Source organism: Stomoxys calcitrans, chromosome 5 (genome assembly GCF_963082655.1).
Source record: "Stomoxys calcitrans chromosome 5, idStoCalc2.1, whole genome shotgun sequence".
NCBI lineage: Eukaryota > Metazoa > Arthropoda > Insecta > Diptera > Muscidae > Stomoxys > Stomoxys calcitrans.
In genome coordinates this window covers 58,194,235-58,218,554 of record NC_081556.1, presented here as the reverse complement: position 1 = coordinate 58,218,554, position 24,320 = coordinate 58,194,235, and the positions used below count along the sequence as shown (strand labels likewise).

General features: G+C 37.9%; 1 protein-coding gene across 3 annotated transcripts in view; it reads right to left on the bottom strand.

Annotated features, from left to right (window-relative positions):
* The window catches only part of LOC106092647 (exostosin-1), a 418,420-nt gene that overhangs the window by 22,491 nt on the left and 371,609 nt on the right, over positions 1 to 24,320 (bottom strand). For 2 of the 3 annotated variants that reach the window (XM_059370307.1, XM_059370308.1), the window contains 4 exons: positions 13,738 to 13,841; positions 1,096 to 1,246; positions 450 to 1,007; positions 66 to 382 (listed from right to left, as the gene is read on the bottom strand). In XM_059370307.1, coding sequence (XP_059226290.1) covers positions 66 to 382; positions 450 to 1,007; positions 1,096 to 1,246; positions 13,738 to 13,841 — 1,130 coding nt within the window. Of the gene's footprint in view, positions 1 to 65; positions 383 to 449; positions 1,008 to 1,095; positions 1,247 to 13,737; positions 13,842 to 14,009; positions 14,031 to 24,320 lie in introns of those variants that run through there. The other variant, XM_059370310.1, reaches the window with a different exon arrangement.

The following is a 24,320-nucleotide window of genomic DNA, read 5'->3' as shown; positions in this document are numbered from 1 at the left end:
GTTATTCTGACCAGTTGTCTTCCCATACAAGATACTATTTAGAAATGCTTAGCAATAAAACTCACCCAAAAACGGCGGCAAAGGTATTGAGACAACTTTGACGCTGTATAAAATGATCTGGGTCATTCCAGGGTGAACGTCCCGTCTCACGATCCTTGTAACCTTTGCGCTGAGTTACTTTGATGGGGGCCTTTCGGGTAACATGCGATACCAGAAAGTTCATTAGGATGTCTTCGCAATTGGAAGATTGCTGTACAGTCTTCAAGAGTAGCAACGACAACCAGTTGGTATACAAATAGTTGTAGTAGCGATGATAGAAAGCGGCGCCAGTCAAAACAATGGAATAGTAGTTAGTCCACTTTGATGTGTAACCCCAAGCATTCTGAAATGAAAAAAGCATTCAAATTGAAAACGACACCTCTTGTCATATTGTGTTGTGCCTCACATACCTTGGAATCATCCCAGAAATGGGCGCGAGCCGGATAGCCCACAATGCGATCGGGAAAGTCACGCCATACCGTATAGGCAAAGTCCAGTTCGTCCGTGTTGAGTATTGCATCTTCGTCCAATGATAGTACGGCATCGGTTTGTATTTCGTCATAAGGATAAAATCGTTGGGATATACTGGGGCGTTCGTCGGTCGCATCAGCGTCGTTGTCAGTCGTCATTTCGCCTTCAGGCGAATGCACAGGATTTATATTCTTAACATCGTCCTTATCGTTCTGGTTGTGATTATTGTGGTTTTTGTCCTGCGATGCTGAACGACCATTTAAGGCACCATCGTTGTCTAATCTTTTTATCTCATCTGCTCCTGCTCCACCACCGCCTCCCTCTCCGCCTCCTCCTCCTCCACGACCTTTGAGTGCTGCAGCTGCTGAAGCAGCGGCTGCCACCGATTTTGTTTGATATGAGCTGCCTAGTGATATCACATGGAATGGTATATGGTATGTTGGGGGCCAACGTTTTTTAGCCGGAATGGGGCGATCCGCCGCCCATAAAACAATAATCTACAACAATACACAAATAGGAGCCAATTGAAGTTTGATAAAGAAATTCAAATACATTGCCAAATAGGAATCATATGGCCATACTTACCCTATCTACAAATTGACTTTTTGTTATAGTTTTGACTAGTTTGTATAGTGCATTATTAGGACCTAAGGGTGCACCTATTTGAACATATATCACGGCTGTATAATTGTCTCTTGTTCTCAAGTTTATATCGTCCAACAGAAAGGGCATAAATCTGAAATGACATTACAATGAAAAAAAAAAAAAAAACAAAAAAACAAAAAAACTCCGCAGTATTAACACGTATCGAAACGAGGTTGGAAAAGGAAAGGCAAAATAAAAATCATTCAGCTAAAAGAAACTCATCGACAAACGCATGCCAGGCTGTTGTTCATTCGTTTTGGTGACTGAACACCATTAAGAAGTATCCTGCAATTACACCGGGCTATTGCCAGGTGCTGCTGCTTCAATGTAGGTCAATTACAATACAAAGTCACACAAATCTTTGGGAAAACTAATGACGATTCTGCACTTCATCCCTTCTTACACAGACGTTTCTTTCCGTCTCTTTCTCCGCTACAGTACGTGACCGATTTCAGATATTGCAATGATGAAGACAGTGGAGCAACAGAGACAAATGTTGAACTTGAATTGAGAAAAGGTTTTGCATTATGCTGGCAACCTTTTAAGTTATTGATTATTCGTTTTGTTCGTCTCAAAATAGGTTTGCCACTGTTCAACTTTGGACCCAGACTATATAGCCATGTTCATTCGTCTGTACGTTCATCCGTACAGTGACATCACTCCACAGTCTTTACAAAGAAAAGTATTGGGATGTAACATAGCACAGTAAATTTTATATTAAGTTAGGTTTAAGTGGCAGTGTAGACGTTTTCGTCCATTGTGATACCACAGGAACAGAAGAAGTAAGATGCCTTCTAGTTCCTACCGTTGAAACATCCATATCGCTTTAACAAGCCCAATAACTTGCAAATGTTCACATCCGCTAAATCAGACAGGCTTTCAAAGAAATAAGAACCTAAAGTGGAACTCCTTCTACTAGCAGTTAGAACACACACACAGAAGGTGTTCTATAGTCTCTTCTTCCTCGATGTCCCCACAGCTTCTGCAAATGTCGTTATTTCCAACCTTCAGTTTGTCAGGATATTTTCCGATTAGACAATGACATGTCATGACGGACGCAATGACTGTAGAGGCTAAGTCCCATATTCGAGCTTCCCTGTAAGGCAGTTTCTAGTTTCGCAAGCTCGTTCGCTTTACAATTCCCTGGGATATCTCTGTGGGCTGCACCCAGGTGAATTTTGAACTATTCAGTCATCTTGTTGAGATATCTACAATACGACAGTCGGTGGCGATTTTTGTATTCAGAAATACGTTTTCAGGGGATTTACTGGCTGCCTGTCTGTCTGAGAAGATATTAATGCAAATCGCCGTTATGACATTATATATTAGCTACTCCACTACTTCTTTAATTGCCTTCTGCAAAAATTTCAAAAAAAAAAAAAAATTGATGGTCGAATCTCTTGGACACTACAAAAGACATCTAATCCAGCACACAAAAACATGTTTTTGCAGGGTTAAAATCGAACTATTATTGCGTTTTGGGCATTTTATAGGGTCGAGATTACAAATTTGGAAGGCCAACCAATGGGCCCTCGAGCCTTCTACAGCTCTGAAATGTGGTTAGTAGCTCAGCTATAACCATATGAAAGTTGCCCGAAGTTATCTTTTTCCGTTCAAAAATGGCTAAAGTATTTCCACTAAGTTGTTCCCCATCGCACTATCCATTGGAACATTTCCTATATCATTGCCCAGCTTTCGCGACTAAAAAACACCACACAGTATTGCCAAATCGAAAATAATTGTTAGTTTTGGGAAGGCCTAAACATTTACATTAGTTGGTCAAATCGGGACAGCAGCATTATTCAAATCTACATTTAGCTCTCTTTAAAACATAAACAAGAAAATAACACCTTTCTAGAAGAAACAAGAAGTCAATATCCCAAATCGGTTTATATGTCAGCTATATCAGTTTATGGACCAATTAAAACCATATTTGGCAAAGTTGTTGGAAGTCATAACAAAACAAAACTATCGGATAAGAATTGCGCTCTCTAGTGGCTCATGAAAGTTGCCCGAAGTTATCTTTTTCCGTTCAAAAATGGCTAAAGTATTTCCACTAAGTTGTTCCCCATCGCACTATCCATTGGAACATTTCCTATATCATTGCCCAGCTTTCGCGACTAAAAAACACCACACAGTATTGTCAAATCGAAAATAATTGTTAGTTTTGGGAAGGCCTAAACATTTACATTAGTTGGTCAAATCGGGACAGCAGCATTATTCAAATCTACATTTAGCTCTCTTTAAAACATAAACAAGAAAATAACACCTTTCTAGAAGAAACAAGAAGTCAATATCCCAAATCGGTTTATATGTCAGCTATATCAGTTTATGGACCAATTAAAACCATATTTGGCAAAGTTGTTGGAAGTCATAACAAAACAAAACTATCGGATAAGAATTGCGCTCTCTAGTGGCTCATGAAGTCAAGATTCAAGAATGGTTTATATGGCAGCTATATCAGGTTATGGACCGATTTGAACCATATTTAACATAGTTGTTGGAAGTCATAACAAAATATCTCATGCAAAATATCAGCCAAATCGGATAAGAATTGCGCTCTCTAGTGACTCAAGAAGTCAAGACCCCAGACCAGTTTATATTACAGCTATATCACCTTATGGACCCATTTGAACCACACTTAACACAGTTGTTGGAAATCGTAATAAAACATCTTATGCAAAATATCAGCCAAATCGGATAAGAATTTCGCCCTCTAGTGGCTCAAGAAGTCAAGATCCAAGATCGGTTTATAGGGCAGCTATATCAGAACATGGACCAATATATCCAGTTTTCAATCCCAACCGACCTACAGTAATAAGAAGCATTCGTGCAAAATTTCAAGCGACTAGCTTTACTCCTTCGAAAGTTAGCGTGCTTTCAACAGACGGACATGGCTAGATCGACTTAAAATGACATGGCGATCAAGAATATATATACTTTGTGGGGTCTCAGAGGAATATTTCGAGGATTTACAAACAGAATGATAAAATGAATATACTCCCATTCTATGGTGGAGTATATAAAAAAAGGTTATGAAGGAAATAATGATGCTATATTTTTTTTGCAAAATTTTGGTTTTTTTCGGAATTTTTAAATTTTGAAGCGTAGATTTTAAAGGTAAAGAATAATTGGCACAATTTTTCTTTATACACGAATAATTTTGTAACCTTTATAACTATGTAAAAAAATTCAATTCGTTTACAAATAGTCCTACAATTTCAGAAATACCGACGACACTTGATTAAAATAAGAAAAAAAATGTCTAATAACTCATAAACCGTTAGAGTTATACTTGACACTTAAGCATTTTTTGTAGGGTTTTAGGAGCTCTAGCTTTAAAAAAGAATCAAGTCGATCGATCCATAAATGAGTGTTTGGCAAGCAATTCAAAATTTGACATGCCTGAGGTGACCAACAATCAAGTCCCATGGATCAGCCCATGGACTCACTAGAGTATTCATATTTTGCATACTTATTGAAAAACCAACAATGACTATGTACAGTTTCGTGACTATATTTCTATCTGTCCAAAAGTTACATAATTATATCCAAGATTTTTCGATTTTGCAACACTGTGCACCGGCACTGAGGTGGGATACAATACCAGACTTGAACCGACTCAGGGATATGGAGAACATTAATGGATATTGTTAGTAGCACCAAATTCCTAACCTACATTTTTTGGCGATTACTGGCTTAGATGCATGTTCATAGTGGGGCACATTCTTTTCAAACTAACCTAACCTAGACTTAGCAGCTCGTTTGCTTTGCATATGCCTGGTTCATTGTTTCTTGACTGCCAAGAGAGATCAATTTAGAACTGTTTAGCCATCTCGTTAAGAGATCTACGACAAATAGGGAGCTTATGAATCGAGCGACTAAATGGTGGTCAAGGCACCTTAAAAGATGATCTTTAACCAAATGTCGTTAATACATGATACAACTTCTTTATCCGAAAATCATCCATAAACGACACGAAGGTTATGAGATTTTCCAGGGTTACAAAATATGCAAAATTTTTCAAGCGCCGAAAAGTAAACAATATCATCATCGGAAAATACTTATAAAACAATGGATTATAATGAACATCTTATGTAAACTTAAAAAAGAAACCATCAATGCCAGACACAAATGCTTTAAAGTCAGAAAATTGTGCGTTGAAAGAGAAATTGATCGAATTGCAGAAGGAAAACATACAATTAAAACAAGTAAGAGCGTGCTAAGTTCGGCCGGGCCGAATCTTATATACCCTCCACCATTAATCGGATTTGTCGAGTTCTATGCGCATTATCTCTGTTTAGGCAAACAACGAATGTTGAATAAGAACTGTTATGCTCTTGGAGCTATATCAAGTTATAGTCCGATTCTGACCATACATGAGTGCTGAACATTGTAATAGAAGTCTTTGTGTAATATTTCAGTTCATTCGGATAAGAATTGCTCCTTATAGGGGCTCAAGAAGCAAAATCGAAAGATAGGTTAGACACGTATGTTAAAGGTCATGAGAGAAGCTGTTCTACAAAATTTCAGCCAAATCGGATGAGAATTGCGCCCTCTAGACGCTAAAAAAGGCAAGATCCCAGATCGGTTTATATGGCAGCAATATCAGGTTCTATACCGATTTACGCCATACTTAGCACAGTTATAGGAAGTTATAACAAAACATCTCATGCAAATTTTCAGCCAAATCGGATGAGAATTGCGCGCTCTAGAAGTCAAGATCCAAGATCGGTTTATATGGCAGCTAAACCAGTCTATGAACCGATTTCAATCATACTTATCAGAGTAGTTGGAAGTAATACCAAAACACTACGTGCAAAATTTCAGTTAAATCGGAAGAGAATTGCGCCCTCTAGAGGCTCAAGAAATCAAGACCCAAGATCGGTTTATATGGCAGCTATATCAAAACATGGACCGATTTGGCCCATTTTCAATACCAACTGACCCACACCCATAAAAAGTATTTTTACAAAATTTCAAGCGCTAGCTCTACTCCTTCGAAAGTTAGCGTGTTTTCGACAGACAGACGGACGGACGGACATGGCTAGATCGACTTTAAATGACATGACGATCAAGAATATTTATATTTTATTATTATGGGGTCTCAGACGCATATTTTGAGGAATTACAAAGAGAATGACGAAATAAGTATACCCCCATCCTATGATGGAGGGTATAAAAATACATTAATTGGCTGCAGTATCACATCAAACCCAATAAATTTTTCATTAAAGGAATACCAAGCAACTAAAGTCCTGTGGAATAACAACAAAAGCTGTTTAAAGAAAAATTATTGGTTATGGATAATATAAAAAGCGTTCCAAATGTGTTTGACCGTAACAATAAATGAACGGTAATTACGGAGCTAGAAAATGAACAGGCCTTAATAAACGTTTTCCAAAACACAAAGAAATAAGCTGGATCAAATACAATTATAGAGAAGGATATGATACCAAATAGACACCAACACAAAAAAGCTGTACTAACACTAAAGAAAAATATGATTTCCGTAAATAAACAGCATAAAGTCATGGCGGGGGAGGACAAAATGGATATAAACGATATCTAGTTTAAATGGAGTGCGGAGAACAAACCTGTGTCTGGAAATGCCGATGGTGAACAAAAATTTGTTAAATTGTATGTAGATGATATAAATCGATCAGTTTGAATTATGATGCAATAAATAGAGTTTTTTCCAAAAAATATAGAAAGAAACTCCTATATTATTTATACTTTTCTAATATTGGGTTGCCCAAAAACTAATTGCGGATTTTTCATATAGTCGGCGTTGACAAATTTTTTCACACCTTGTGACTCTGTAATCTTTCTTCTGTCAGTTATCAGCTGTTACTTTTAGCTTGCTTTAGAAAAAAAGTTTAAAAAAAGTATATTTGATTAAAGTTCATTCTAAGTTTTATTAAAAATGCATTTACTTTCTTTTAAAAAATCCGCAATTACTTTTTGGGCAACCCAATAGAAGATCTCAATGTTATAATTGGAGAGGTCAATCAGAACGTCGGAGAAATTTACGAAGAAAAATTTTATTCAAAAGATTTAAGAAAATCCAGAAACTAAATTATAAATCAAAAATGTAAAGGATGAATTTTTAAGAGCTATAGCAAAGTTTTTCAATAAAACCACATAAAATTCATAAAATTGCTTGAAATCTTTATTTGAATCGGTAGTACCGTCCATATAATATAATGTTTGAAGATTATTTTATGCAAATGTTGACCGAGACTGCGCCTCAAATGGTCCATCCCCGCTTAGTCTAATTTTGGCATACTCTTTCCAATATTTTGGCCGGTATCTCACGAATAAATGCTTCAATGTTGTCTTCGAATGGGTCAATTGAAGCGGGCTTGTCTGTATAGACATGAGCATAGCCTCACAAAAGCCGTTAAATCGCACGTTCTAGGCAGTTAATTGAACGGTCCCGAACGTGAAATAAAATGTTTACCGGACTCGGCTTTCGCCAAGTCCATTGTTATGCGTGCTATATGGCATCTGGCACCGTCTTGTTGGAACCACATGTCATGCAAGTCAAACTCTGGCATTTTGGCAAAAAAAAAAAGTTAGATATCCTCTCACGGTAACGCTCACCATTCACAGTTACGATACGATTCGCATCATCTTTAAAGAAGTACGGTCCAATGATGCCACCAGACCATAAACCGCACCAAACTGAGACTTTTTCTAGAGGCATTGGTAGCTCTTGCAATCCTTCACTCCAAAATCAACAATTCTTCTTTTTTGCGTAAACATTAAGCCAAAAATTAGCTGCGTCCATAAAAGGGAAGAAGCGCGTGATGAACATTCTTACCGGAGCACGCATTTTGATAATAAAATTTTAATAATTTGCAAACGTTGTTCGTTTGTAAGATGATTCATGGTTAAATTATATACCAAACTGAAGATGTTTAAACCAGTGTTGCCAAAAAGATAATAGCTAAAAAATCACCCTTTACAAACTTAATACAGTTGAGTGCTGATCACAACATAGTTGTTTTGAGCGGGATAAAAAAGAGGGATCAGATTGAGTCTGTAAATGACCAATGTGCGGAATCTAAAGAAATTCTTTAAATTATTGAAGAAGATGATGCACGGTTGGAGGCCACCATAGCGCAGAGGTAAGCATGTCCGGCTATGACGTTGAACGCCTGGGTTGGAATCCTGGCGAGACCATCAGAAAAAATTTTCAGCGGAGGTTTTCTCCTCCTAATTCTGGCAACATTTGTGAGGTACTATGCCATGTAAAACTTCTCTCCAAAGAGGTCTCGCACTGCGACACGCCGTTCGGAATCGGCTATAAAAAGGAGGTCCCTTATCATTGAGCTTAAACTTGAATCGGACTGCACTCATTGATACGTGAGAAATTTGCCCCTGCTTCTTAGTAGAATGTTCATGGTCAAAATTTCCAATTTGCAGATTTTGGTTAATTTGTTGTCACTTGTCAACCGTAGTTATTACATTTTTCACATATTTGCTTTGCTCGAAATTTGATGCGGGGAGTCTGAAAGTGATTCTGAGTCGATCGGTATGATTATCAATGGGTCTATCTCTCTACCTTTTGGGTCTTACAAACAAATGCACTAAGTTATAATACCCTGTACCAACAGTAGTGGTGTAGGGTATAAAAATGCTCACATGTGTTAAAAATAATAAAGCTCCTGGAGAGAACAGGATTCCATATGAATTTTATGTAAATGACAGAGAAGAATTACATAGACAATTATTGGGCGTTTCTACAATAATAGCATATTTTCAGGTGTCAAAATTGGCACTTTATTCACAAAAACAGTTATTTATCCCATTCATAAAAAATGGGATCTCGATGAACCATCAAATTGGAGACGGATTTCGTTTACGAATGGTGCGGCAAAGATATTTATGAGAATTGGATTAAGAAACATGATATTCTGAACGAATATCAAACTGGATTTTGACGGAATTATTCAACGATTGACAGCATTTGCAACGAGGTGTCGACCTCAAATTAGCAGAACAGAAAAAGAATACGCATTTTTCATGGATTTTAAAGCCGGATTTGACAATATCTCAAGGAAAGCACTTACTTTCAAATAATTCCGGATGAACATCTCATATAAAATGGTATCACTGAATTTACAGCAATACCCAGTTGGCAGTGTGGAATGGCAGAGAACTTTCAGCAGACTTTGAAACTACAAAAGGCGTAAAACAAGGATGCCTCTTATCGCCGTTTCTATTCGCCCCTTATATAAACGATCTGCAAGAATACATCGAAAGTGAACTTTACGTAGTCAATATTAACGTCAGGCCCCTCTAACAAAAAATGATCGATAACTTTGAAACCTACCACAAAATATGGAATTATGGTTTTTCGAAATGGAGAAAAATTAAACAAAAGCAAAAAATTAATATATAATGAAAAAGAAATTAAAGTTTCAAATAAATTTTAGTGTTTTGGAGTAAATTTTACTTCAAAAACGAAGTTCATAAAATACGTTCAATACGGGAATAACGAGGAAAACCAGCAATAATCTCAACGGGAAAAAATTCGGTGAAAAACCATATATAAATTTGAACTCAAAATAGAAGCTATTTTTATAAGCCGTCTGCAGATCCATTTAGAAATATGCGGCCCAAGTGTCGAGATTCACCTATTTCCAAGAGGTCGACATATTGAGAGTTTCCAGTTTTACTCCAAACTATGCACTAATGCTAGAAACGGGAGTAAAATATACACATATATATACTCTTGAGCTACATTTTAACTTCTTAGGAAAACCTTGTTTCAGTACACCCACAACAGGCTACCACAGAAGCTAACACAACTTATTTACGACATATTATATTCTGGACAAAGGAATTAAAATCATTGTTTCAAACGTTTAATTTGGATTGGTCATAAGCATGGGCTTCACAAAGCAAATGGGAAGTTTCTGTCAAGATGTAATAAAATGTATCTGTATCCCTGTTCCGTATTTCTCACATTAACAATTTACTCGCATGGAATATGTAAAATAAAACAGAAGCATTCGAAAGTGAAACCCAAAAAGTGATAAGGCGTATGCATCAGCTTATTTGCGCAATCTGGCTAGAAGAACGCACACCCGATGATTGAAATCTCAGCATACAATGTCCCGTATACAAAAAAGGAGACAAGATGATTGTGCCAACTACAGAGGAATAAGTCTCCTCCCCATCCCATACAAGATACTCTCGAGCGTACTTTGTGAAAGATTAAAACCTATAGTCAATGAGATAATTGGGTCCTATCAATGCGGCTTTAGACCTGGTACATCCACCCTGGACCAGATATTCACACTGCGCCAAATCCTGGAAAAGACCCGAGAAGGATAAATCAACACCTACCATCTCTTTGTTGACTACAAAGCCGCCTTTGATACTCCTTTACGTTCAAAGGGTTTTCAAGTCATGTCTGAGTTTGGTATCCCTGCAAAATTAATAAGACTTTGCAGGATGGCACTTGCAGATACGCGTTCCGCAGTAAGAATACGAAAGAAACTCTTCGAACCATTTAATACTCAACGAGGTTTTACACAAGGAGACAGTCTATCGTGTGATCTCTTTAATATCCTGTTGGAGAAGATTATACGAGAGGCAGATGTGAATAGATATGGCATACTAATCACAAGAGAACACATGCTACTCGCCTATGTCGACGACATGGACATCATAGGTCGGTCACCGGAAGTAGTAACTGCAGCTTTTGAAAGAATCGAAAGAGAGTCAGTGAAAATAGGTCTGGCAGTAAATGGAGATAAGACGAAATGGATGGTTTCAACTCCCAAAAAGCCTTGCAGAACCGAGCAGATAAAGAACGTGGAGAAAGTTGGGAACCACAACTTTAAGATAGACAGTAACTTTATCTACCTCTAACTTTATCTACCACCGCCGTAACCGAAACGAATGAAACCAGTTTTGAGATAAAGCGAAGAATAATACTGGCAAACAGATGCTACTTTGGGCTAAGTAAGCAGTTTAGAAACAAGGCCACCTCTCGACAGACGAAGATCACACTAAACAAGACACTGATACTACCCGTGCTGTCATATGGTTCTGAAGCATAGGTACTTGTGAAAGTAGATGAGGCAGTGCTTGGAGTATTTGAGAGAAAGATTCTTCGTAAGATATATGGACCAGTTTGCAATAATGGAGAATATAGGCGACGTATGACCACGAGCTGTATGACGACGATAGCATAGTTACACGCATCAAAATACAACGGCTGCGTTGGCTAGGTCATGTTGTCAGGATGGATGAAGAAGCTTCAGCAAAGAAGTCATTTGAAGGCAAACGCGGTGATACACGCAAACTGGGAAGACCAAAAGCGCGATGGAAAGATCAAGTGGTGGGAGACACCTCGAAACTAGGTGTCGGAGATTTAAGAATGAGCGCAGAAGATCTGGGCGCTTGGAACGCTATTCTACGTTCGGCTAGTGGAACAAATGTTCTGTCATAGCCAATTAAAGTAAAGTTCAAATTGGTCCATGTTTTGATATAGCTGTCATATAAACCGATCTTGGGTCTTGACTTCTTGAGCACTTAGAGGACAAAATTCTCGCTCGATTTGACTGAAATTTTGCACAAAGTGTTTTGGTATCCATTCCAACCATTGTGTTGAGTTTGAATCAAATCTTGACTTCTTGAGCCAATAGAGCGCGCAATTCTCATCCAATTTGGCTGAAATTTTGCATGTAGTGTTTTGTTATGATTTCCAATGAGTGGGATAAGTAGGGCGCAAATCGGTACATATAGCTGCAATATAAACCGATCTGGGATCTTGACTTCTTAAACCTCTAGAGAGCGCAATTCTCATCCGATTGGGCTGAAATTTTGTACAATGGCTGCTGTCATGGCCTTCAACATACGTGTTCAATATGGTCTGAATCGATCAATAGCTTGATACCACTCCCATATAAACCTATCTCCCGATTTTGCTTCTTGAGCCCCTACAAGGCGCAATTCTTATTCGAATGAACTGAAATATTACACAATGACTTCTACAATGTTCAGCATTCATTTATAGTCCGAAACGGTCTATAACTTGATATAGCTCCAATAGCATATCAGTTCTTATTCAATATTCTTTGTTTGCCTAAAAAGAGATACCGCTCATAGAACTCGACAAATGCGATCCATGGTGGAGGGTATCTAAAATTCGGCCCGGCCGAACTTTGCACGCTCATACTTGTTATCCATTATTGGTTTATACGTTTAAATACTCACAATCTCCTTCGATCTAGTTGCAGAGGCACAAGAGTATAATTATTGGTCCGGTAAACGAATAATCGTTCGCGGTTATTGAAACCCTTTTGATATACAAAAGATTTTGGTTTTACAACAGAATGAAGTTACTTTTACAGTAGGCGAAGTTGCTAAATAAGGTTAGTTACATTCAATAATGCAACGTTTATGGCTACCGTTTGATATGTTGAGGCGAAACGTTCCAAAGTGTCAATAAAATAGAAACTTCGTAACAAAAGTATTTTGTTTATCTTAAAACAAAATACTTTTGTTAGAAACAAGGAAAACAATAGAAACTTCGTAACAAAAGTATTTTGTTTATCGTAAAAATGTCTTATATGGTTTATTTTTTTGCGTGTAGGATGGAGTATACTAACATCGCCATTCCGTTTATAACACATCGAAATATTGGTTCAAGACCCCATAAAGTATATACATTCTAGATCGCCATGACATTTTAAGTCTATCTAGCCATTCCCGTCCATCTAAGGAAAGGACGCTAACTTTCAAAGTAGTTAAGCTAGGCGCTTGAAATTTTGCGCAAATACTTCGTATTAGTGTAGGTCAGTTGGGATTGTAAATGGGCCATATCGGTCCATGTTTTTATATAACTGCCATAAAAACCCGATCTTGAATCTTGACTTCTTGAGCCTCTTGACGGCGCAATTCTTATCCGATATGGCTGAAATTTTGTATGAGGTTTTTAGTTTCGACTTTAAACAACAATGTCAAATATGGTCTAAATATATAGCTGCCATATAAACAGATCTTGGATCTTGACTACGTGAGCCTCTAGGGTGTGAAATTATAATCCGATTTGGCTAAAATTTTGCATGAGGTCTTTAGTTTCGAATTCTAATAACAATGGTGTAAATCGGCTCATAACCTGATATAGCTCCCATATAAACAGATCTCACGTCTATACTTCTTGAGCCTATAGAGGGTGCAATTCTTATTCGATTTAGCTAAAGTTTTGTGCAACGACTTCTCCTATGACCTTCAACTTGCGTGCCTTATATATAGTGATATAAACTGATATAGCTCACATATAAACTGAACTCCCGATATTACTTCTTGAGCTCCTATTGGGCGCAATTCTTATCCGATTTGGGTGACATTTTGCACAATGACTTCTACTATGGTCTCCAACATCCAAACCAAGTATGGTATGAATTGGTCCTTTACCTGTTATGGCTCCAATAGCATGGCTTTTTTTGTCCATTATCCTTTTTTTGGATATAAAGGCATACTGGATATGTAAGTCAGCCTGATCGAACTTAGCACGCTTTTAAACCGAAGTAGACTTTGGCATTTGCAATTACTTACCTGGAACTATCAGCGAATGTTGGAAGCGTAAGCAAAGCACCTGGTGCTGTATTCCATACTATGCTATTCCTCTCCGGGTAATGTGGTAGACGCTCTCGTATGATCTAAAAAGGACAAAAAGACAAAAGTCACAAATTAAACAGCAGTTCGACAAATATTATATTTAATATGTATTTAGTAGGTAGGTTTAAGAGTATGTTCTAAGAAATGTATTTTCAGATAATAAGATTTGTTTATAAAGTTGAGATTTAAGTGACAGTGATAATAGATACCACAAGCATCCGTCCGGAACTAAATCAATGTCGGCTTATGGCATTAGGTTGATCATTCCTGCACAATGGAGCTATTTCTCAGACCATTCAAAAAACCTCAACACTTCAGGTGGTATACAGAAATCTAAAGGAATAGTATACATAACTTGAGTGGTGTGGTTGACATTGTAAATGTAGGTAACTTTGACGATTGTACTCGAGTGTCGTTCTGTGTTGCAATACGTGAAGTAGTGTTTTTTGGTGTCAAAGTTAAAAATTGTTTAGCTTTTGCGCGTTGCTTTTGTGGGATTTGTTTGCAGAGTTGCATTTCTAATGCACGTGCATAGTATGTAACTCCATCTTTAGAAGTGAAATCGGAAGATCGATTTACATGATACAATAGAATCATTCGATTATGCATTGGGATGGTTTGAATATTTGAAATCATACCAATACACCATATGCTTAATTCAGCCAAATCAGGGGCCGAAAAATTCAAACCGGAAAATTGATTTATATGAGAGCTTTATCAAATTATGCGCCGATTTGAATCACACATGGCATGGATGTTGGAAGTCATAATAAACACACAACCTACGCCATTAAGGGCTAAAGAAGGGAAAACGGGAGATCGATTATGTGATAGCTATACCTAAACATGGGGTGGATTTTGACCATGCACTATCTTTTATCTATAACAAGTATCTGTGGAAATGTTCAAACTGTTAGGTAAACTCGTAGAAGAGTTAGCATGCTCCAGACGAATAATATTTCGAGGTGTTAGACACGAAAAGACAAAATTGAACCTGTAGGCCAAAAGTGATTTTTTCTCAAGTCTTCAAATTTTTAAAAGCTATAGATATCTTCATAGTAAAGTGCAGCTTCAACAAGTAAGAGCGTGCTAAGTTCGGCCGGGCCGAATCTTATATACCCTCCACCATGGATCGCGTTTGTCGAGTTCTTTGCGCGGTATCTCTTTTTAGGCAATCAAAAAATAATGAATAAAAACTGTAATGCTATTCGAACTATATCAAATTAAGTCTGATTCGGACCATAAATAAATTGAATGCTGAATATTGTAAAAGTCATTGTGCAATATTTCGGTGCATTCGGATAAGAATTTCGCCTTGTAGGTGTTCAAGAAGCAAAAATCGAGAGATCGGTTTATATGGGAGCTGTATTAAGCTATAGATCGATTCAGACCATATTGAACACGCATGTTGAAGGTCATGGGAGAAGCCATTGTACATTGTAAATCGGATTTCAATTTCGCCCCCTAGCGGCTCAAGAAGTCAAGATCCAATATCGGTTTATATGGCAGCTAAACCAGGTTATGAACCAATTTGAACCATACTTAGCGCAGTTGTTGGAAGTGGTACCAAAACACCTTATGCAAAATTTCAGCCAAAATGGATGAGAAATGCGCCCTCTAGCGGCTCAAGAAGTCAAGATCCAAGATTGGTTTATATTGCAGCTATATCAAAACATGAACCGATTTCAACCATACTTAGTACAGTTGTTGAAAGTGATACCAAAATTTCAGTAAAATCGGATGAAAATTGCGCCCTCTAGAGGCTCAAGAAGTCAAGACCCAAGATCGGTTTATATGGCAGCTATATCAAAACATGGACCGATTTGGCCCATTTACAATCCCAACCGACCTACTCTAATAAAAAGTATTTGTGTAAAATTTCAATTTGCTAGCTTCACTCCGTAGAAATTTAGCGTGCTTTCGACAGACAGACGGACAGACATGGCTAGATCGACTGAAAATGTTATGACGATTAAGAATATATATACTTTATGGGGTCTTGGACGCCTATTTCGAGGTGTTACAAACAGAATGACGAAAATAGTATAGCCCAATCCTATGGTGGAGGGTATAAAAATACGCCTAAGCGCGAATAGTCTCATCTGTTGCAAAGTTCTTCTATATTCCCATTGCGTTAGTTCTCATATGTCCGTGTGAGTTGATGGAAAGAAATCTTCCGGTCGATTTAACGAGCGCGATCCATGGTGAAGGCTCGACGGAGCTTTACGCCAGCGTATAGAGTGATCTATTTGATGGTTATCGTTCGAACTACAGATTGACATTCACACTGTGGAAGAAAGGCAAATACTAGTCCTCGTTTTCGATTCGAATCAATTCTGGAAAATACAACATAATGGTAAGAAATGCACGCCATTTGCTAGAGCAGGATAATGAACGGCAACAAGCCGATCGAGGAGCCCAAGAGAAGGTGAACAGCCATTATAAGACCAGTGCTGATATGATGGAGGAATGTAGATAGTAAAACTTATCTTTGAGAGTTCGAGATTTGTACCATATCAAAGATTTGTACCATATCCCCAATCAACGCCATCGCTCTCCTCTGTACACGGTCCAGTAGCTCCAGGGATGATTTTGAAGCTCCAGCCCATACATGTGAGTTGTACTCCATTTTCGGCCTTATGAAAGTGGTGTAGATGTTAAACAATATCGTAAATATGAAATATATTTTTTGTTAATATCCCGATTAGTGATAAATAGGCTTTTTTGCCTTAAGCCATGTAAGATAGTTGCCTTCAATGCGTCATGCTGTCAATTATTTGAAAATTGGATTTATTTAATGTAGACAATTTGCCGTTTAAGCAAATAGTCTTCACAATTTCGATAATAAAAGTCATTTTTCTTTTGGAAATCACGATAGGCACTTAAGTCCGCCACATTGGTTTAGTTAACCAAAAGCATTTCTATACGCCATCGAGACCTTTTCCAGTCGGACAGCGGCAGTGCTCGAATTTCAAATCGAAACTTGGCAAACAGACCAAAGCTTAAGTCATTAAAATTCCTAGGCAATGATTTTCAGTAGATAAAACTAAACGAAACATAACGAAATTTCACAAATGGGCCGGCTCAACGAGAAAGCCAAAAAAAAAACGAGGAGGAGCAGTCCATGAAATAAACAGCATTAAATTATTGCTTAATGAAGGATTTAAGAGGCACTTTAAAGCAGAGCTAAGTGAATGGCTGAGCAGAAAATCCCTCATTACTATTCAAGTGCATAGCAAACAAAAAAACAAAAACAGCAAAACAAAACAAATGAAGAATACCAAAAAAAATGAAGCCAAATACCAACAGGAACTAAAACTCGAATGGCCAATGGAGAAGAATGGTGAGGTCTGGAATAAAATATATATAGCAAACAAAACAACAACACTTCAAGCATACTGTCCTGGAGAACATTGGGTTTTTTTCTTCTTTATGCATTTGGCAGAGAAAAAATCCAACGGAAAACAGTAACTCGGCCAGCGTCGGCAGAAACTTATTACTGGACGGACGTATAAATCAAATAAACGCCAGACTCTTAAGGAATACAAAATTAGGAAGATTGTGAGTCTTAGAGATTGCCGGAATATTTTCTAAATTTTTTAAAAGCTCAGGGTTATATAATAAAGAGGGTCCGAACAAGATGGATAACAGAAATTAGAATAATTGAATAGTAAGGCATCATAAAAGATTAAAATTTACTTTACTTTACATTATCGACATACTTTAAAAACTCTCTTTGGTTTTTTTTTTGAAAGTACAGTTGAACCTCGATTATCCGGCTCGCTCGGGACCGAGCTTAGCACGGAAAATCGAAAACATTATTAATGGAGGTTTTCCTTAAAATTGATTATTTAAGTATCTGGGGGTCCGCCCAGCCCCAAAACCCCTTAAAATAGGTTTATTTGACGATCATGACAATATGGGACTCAAATGAAAGGTAGTCGGGAGTATATTACGAATATGGTAAGGAAGTAGGAATAGGCTTTATAATTTATTGATAACGGAAGGGGGCGGACCCTCCACCGTTACCCCAAGTATAGGGGGGTCAACTCACCCCAACAAAAACGCCCAAAATGGGCCCATTAGCCAAACACGGATATATGGGACTCGGTTTGATTGTTCCGAATAGACTGAAAAACGGCAGAACTAATTTTCTCGAAATTTTCCCTTATTGTGTAGGTTGATCTGAAAGGAAACATAGGCTATATAATGATTCGGTATCGGAAGGGGGACGGACCCTCCCCTTATACCAAAAACACAATCCAAAATCAAAAGTAACTAGTGGGACAACATAGGATCAAATGAAAGGTTTTGGAGCGTAGAACACGAATATGGTGAGTCTAAGAACCTATCGGGCCGCCCCATACCCCAAAACTGTCCCAAACAGACATATTCGACGTTCATTTCAATAATGGGGCTCAAATGAAAGGCATTCCCGAGTAGATTTCGAATCTGGCTTACAAAATCAGATCGAAGTATAGGGGGTCATGCCACCCCTCCAAAACGGCATTAGACCCATTATGGCTATATGATACCTTTTTCCTAAAATTTTCATAGATTGTGTTCGTTTGTCTGGATGGAAACATAGGCTATATAATATTTAGATATCCGGTGGAGGCGGACCCTCATCTTTACCGCAATAACGCCATCCATATCCGAAAGTGGTCCGATGGGCATAATAAGGATATCAAATGAAAGGTACTGGAGATCAGAACACAGATATGGTATTAAAAACATTTGGGTTCAAGTACCCAGCGGATATCCAATTTTAGAGCCAAGAGTTGTGGATACGCCCTAAAGCACCCCCTTTTCTTTTTTCAGTGCAAAGTGCCGGTGGCCGCCACAGCCCCAAAACACCCTCCAAACGGTTCATATTTACCAGCCAGGGTAATATGGGGCTTAAAATAAAGGAATTTGATATCCATATTTGAATCGAAATGTCTGAGGTGCCAACCCTCCCCAAATGAGAACATTTCCCTAAGGAAGAACATTACCACCAGGAACCGAGAAGGGGCAAATTCTCACATATCAAGTTTAAACTCAATGATAAAGGACCTTTTTTTATAGCCGAGTCCGAACGGCGTCCCGCATAGCGACATCTGGCATTGTACCTCGCAAATTTCGCCAACATAAAAAGGGGATAAACACCGCTTTGTTCGATGTTCTTGCCAGGATTCGAACGTTCGATGTTCTCGCCAGGATTCGAACGCGTTCAGCGTTATAGACTACAATGGCACGAATTCGATATCTGCATTCAGGGCGAAGTGTCCCCACCCTAAAAAGATATTAGAGAGTTAAAGAAGGTACAGCGGAGCGTGTCCGGTTCGGCTAGTATTGGTATATAGATAGCTTTTTAAATACACATACATAATTATTCAAAGTATTTATGCAATGTTATTTGTTTTTGCGCGTGTATTCTGTCTTGGCTAGCTTGTATGCAATGTACCTGCATTACATCTGGCTCTGAAATTTCTTGACTACAATTGCTTTCAAGAAGTTCCAATAGAACACTGTAGACCTCTATGCCTTGAGCTAATAGGGGGTCTTTTGAGTTTCCTTGGTCTGATTCTTCGGAATCCCCATCAGTCTCGAATTCTTCGCTTTGGTAAGCCGTATCTATTATGGCATCAGATACAATAACACAGGATGTGACATCATCATCGCACTCCATCTACTATGAGGGTCATACATTGAACTTCCAGGCGTTTTTACAATGTTTGATTGTTTAACAGCAGCATAGTTCTCCATTTCGCTATCTTGTGATAGCAGGTTGTTTCAAACATTAAGTCAAACTTGTGGTGTTACATTGCACCAAAATATTGCACCTGTCCGCAAAGATTTCCTAATATTCAAAGACTTGGCGGAATCATGTGTGCTGTCTGAAGAAAAAAGTCTTCGGATGATTTACGGTGTTTGAAGCTTCCGATTGCACCATCGGATTGATCCATAGGATGAATAAAGCATCGGTGGAAGAAATGTTACCGTAAGTTTTTTAGATAGCAGAACAGTTACATCTTGTGCTTACACTTATCTATTTAGAAGCTCAAGCACTTTTCCTTCCTTATCGATGCTTTGTAGAGGTTGCCCTACTTCAGGCCTTTTTTTCATTCCTTCCATAGATTCACTTCTAAAGACATATTTTTAAATAGTTTTCTTCTTTTTATACCCTCCACTATAGGATGGGGGTTTACTAATATTGACATTCTGTTTGTAACACATCGAAATATGCGTCTGAGACCCCATAAAGTATATATATTCTTGATCGTCATGTCATTTTAAGTCGATCTAGCCATGTCAGTCCGTCTATCTGTCGAAAGCACGACAAATTTCGAAGGAGTAAAGCTAGCCGCACAAATACTTTTTATTAGTGTAGGTCGGTTGAAATTGTAAAATCAGTCCATGTTTTGATACAGCTGCCATAAAACCGATCTTGGATCTTGACTTCTTGAGCCAATAGAGCGCACAAATCTCATCCGATTTGGCTGAAGTTTTGCATTAGGTATTTTGTTATGACTTCCAATAACTGCGCAAAGTATGGCGCAAATCGGTACACAACCTGATATAGCCGCCATATAAACCGATCTGGGATCTTGATTCTTGAGCCTCTAGAGAGCGCATTTCTCATCCGATTTGGCAGACATTTTGTGCAACGGCTTCTCTCATGGCTAACTTGATATTGCTCCAATAGCATAACAGTTTTTTTTTCATTATTCTTTGTTTGCCTAAAAAGAGATACTGCGCAAAGAACTCGACAAATGCGATCCATGGTGGAGGGTATATTCGATTCGGGCCGGTCGAACTTAGCACGCTCTTACTTGTTAATACTCAACTTTTACTCAAAACAAAAAGGGGAATCCCAGAATATTACATCAAAAATTATGTGTGCGGTGCACCGATAAACGAGATAAGCACAGTTAATAGAGGGAGCATTATTGAAGCACGGATAATAGAGGTAAACTACGGTTAATAGAGATCCAAAACCGGCACATCATGCCGGTCAACAGGGGTAACCGGTTAATAGAGGGCCGGATGATCGAGGCTCAACTGTACATAAAAAAATTATATTGTCATAGTCCTCTATTTAAATAATGAGGTTACAGTGGTACATAGGAAAAAATGGTGGCTCAGGCAAGGTCGTCTTATAAAGGGTGATTTTTTAGTTTTTTTTTGGCAACACAGCGGGAGCTGTTTATCACGCACGTTTCGTGTTTTGTTTCACTGTCCAACATCTTCAGTTTTTGTAATTTGTAATTTATTTATTTACACCCGCACAACAAGAATATAAAATTCTTATAATTAAAGTGCGGGTAATATCTCCAACTATATTTTTTATAATTTAACCATGAATCTTCTTATAAACGAATAACGCTTGCAAATTATTGAATTTTATTATCAAAATGTGAGCTCTGTTAAGAAAGTTCATCGCGCGCTTTTTCCAATTTATGGTCAGTTTAATCGACCCACTGAAGCGGCTATTCGGACTAATATGACTAAATTTCGCACCAAATTTTGATTGTTGGACATTACGTAGAGTGCGAACTGAAGAAAATATTGCAGATGTATCGGCGATTGTTAATAATGTTCATCAGTTATCGATTCGTCGCCGTTCGCAGCAACTGGGACTCTGTCACTCAACATCGTGGAAATTTTTGCGGAAGGATTCAAATGTGAAGCCCTTCAAAATATAGTTGGTGCAAAAATTAAAAGTTGGCCGAAGAATCACTTTTTTTTATCGAAAAACTGTGTTCAGCGACGAAGCTCATTTTTGGCTCAATGGGTACGTAGATAAGCAGAATTGTCGATTTTAAAATGAAGATCAGCCAGAAGCATTGCAAGAGACACAATTGCATCCATAAAAGGTCTTATTTTAGTGCGGTTAATGGGCTGGTGGCATCATTGGGTCGTACTTCTTCAAAGATGATGCGACCCATAACCTAAGTGTGAATGGTGAGTGCTACCGTGAGATGATAGCCAACTTTTTTGGTCAAAATGCAAGAGCTTGACTTGCATGTCATGTGATTTCAACAAGGCGGTGCCACATCCCACAAAGCACGCGTAACAATTAACTTTTTGGGAGGCGAGTTCGGTGAACTTTTATTTCACGTTCGGGGCGGGTAAATTGGCCCCTTAGATCGTGCGATTTAACGCCTTGAGACTGTTAAAGCGTATGTCTATACAGACAAGCCCGCTTCAATTGAAGCATTGGAAGAAAACATTAAAGCATTTATTTGTGAGATACTGGCCGAAATGTTGGAAAGAATATGCCAAAATTGGACTAAGCGAATGGACCACTTGAGGCGCAGTCACACTCAACATTGCATGAAATAATCTTCAAACATTTAATTTGTGGACCCTACTATTGATTCAAACAAAGATTTCAAGCAATTTTTCAATTTTATGTGTTTTTTTTGAAAAACTTTCCTATAGCTCTTAAAAATCACCCCTTATAATTTTAGTATTTTGCTTATTGGAATCGAAAGGAACAAAAATTGAAGGTATGCGTTGCAAAAAAAATATTAATAATTTTTGTTTTTGGGACACTCTAATGTTCATATTGAATTGAACTGGTTAACATTGCCTTAATTGATTCTTATATGACAAACTACATAAGGATCGGCTAAAAAATTGGCAAAATATTGCAATATTAGTCCAAATCGGAAGAGAAGATATTTGGGAGCTTAGTCTTTAGGCCGAAAAGTCACTGTGTCATATATCAAGTTCAATCAATCGAAAATGTAATCCGTATTTTCTCTATAAATTAACATGAACAAACAGACAAATTGCAAATTCTGTTAAGGAACAGGAGAAACTTCTCACGTATTTATGAGTGTTGTCCGATTCAAGTTTCAATGATAAGGTACCTCCTTTTTATAGCAGTCGTCCAAAAATGACCGTTTTCGACAATCGACTCTATGGGTCTTTGAAGTCAAACCAAATCCAACGAAAGTTGTTCGTGGAAGAAATTCGAAGCAAATGGTCGCCTGTTTCTTCGGCAAAACTGGTCATATGGCTACTGTAACATATGGCGCTTGGGTAACATAGGACGGCCAATACTGATTACATCACAATTTGATTGTCTTAGAGTCGTAGAAGAAAATTCGAAAAACGAATAATGCAAACTCTCGCACATAGGCTCAAACCAGCGGGTCATCCGCCTTGCAGTCCCTAATTTGGTACTCAAAGACTTCTTTTATTCCCGTACTTAAAGAAAAAATGACTGGTTAGCGATTTTCGTCGCCAGAAGAAGCTGTTGAAGCGTTCAATGACACTGTTGTAGAGGTGACTCAAAAGGAGTGGGAAAAATGTTTCGCCTATTGGTTTGGGCGCATGGAAAAGTGTTTCAATCATGCTGAAGAATACGATACTTTGAAAAACAATAAAACCATTTTTGATGAAAAATATTAACATTTTCATCATTAGGCCAGAAACTTATATAGCAGCCCTTGTATAAGCCATTTTACACATACTATCGTCGAAATAGAGTATTTAGCTAATAATGAAAAGTATTTATATGCTAAACTTCCGAAAAAAGGCATGATAAATTTTGGAATATGAGATTATTTGTGAAATAAGGATATACAAAAATTCTTTGAAATCCAAAGTCAAATAGCAGCACAAGTGCTTGTTTGAGGTGTTGTGAACAAAAAAGGCGGCAAAGAATACTAGGAAAATGCAACGCAATGGGTTAAAAATACAAAAAATGCTGGGAACAAAACCAAAATAAAATCGAAGAAAATGCCAATACATGTCTTACCATTGCAAACCTCATGCTTCTGTATTGGTATGGCATCCGGTGGGAAATGGCATATAGCGTACATGGCCAATTCACGGGATAAAATGGATTTGATTGGATAAATCCTTGCTTTGGATTTATTCATCATCGCACTTCACCATATTGAAATCATTGATGTATTGATGGTCGGGGTGGAGACGAATTACACAAACAAAATATCTAAGGTCAGTATATACTGACCTAATAGCGTACTGGGAAGGAAGAGAATATGCAATTTTCCAAGGTTTAATATGATGTTTTTGCAACAAGATTAATCGAATGGTAGCCAAGTTGGAGTAACTGCAGTACTCTCGTTTGCCTCAATAAAGCCAAGATAAATAAGGAACATAATAGGAGATACATTTTTAAATAACCTTTACCAACATAATAATTAATAACAAGTAAAAGCGTGCCAAGTTCGGCCGGGCCGAATCTTATGTACCCTCCACCAAAGATCGCATTTGTCGAGTTCTTTTCCCGGCATCTCTTCTTAGGCAAAAAAGGATATAAGAAAAGAGTTGCTCTCTTATTAAAACGATATCAAGATATGGTCCGGTTCGGACCACAATTAAATTATATGTTGGAGACCTGTGTAAAATTTCAGCCAATTCGTATAAGAATTGCGCCCATTGGGGCTCACGAAGTAAAATAGAGAGAACGATTTATATGGGATCTGTATCGGGCTATAGACCGATTCAGACCATAATAAACACGTTTGTTGATGGTCATGAGAGGATCCGTCGTACAA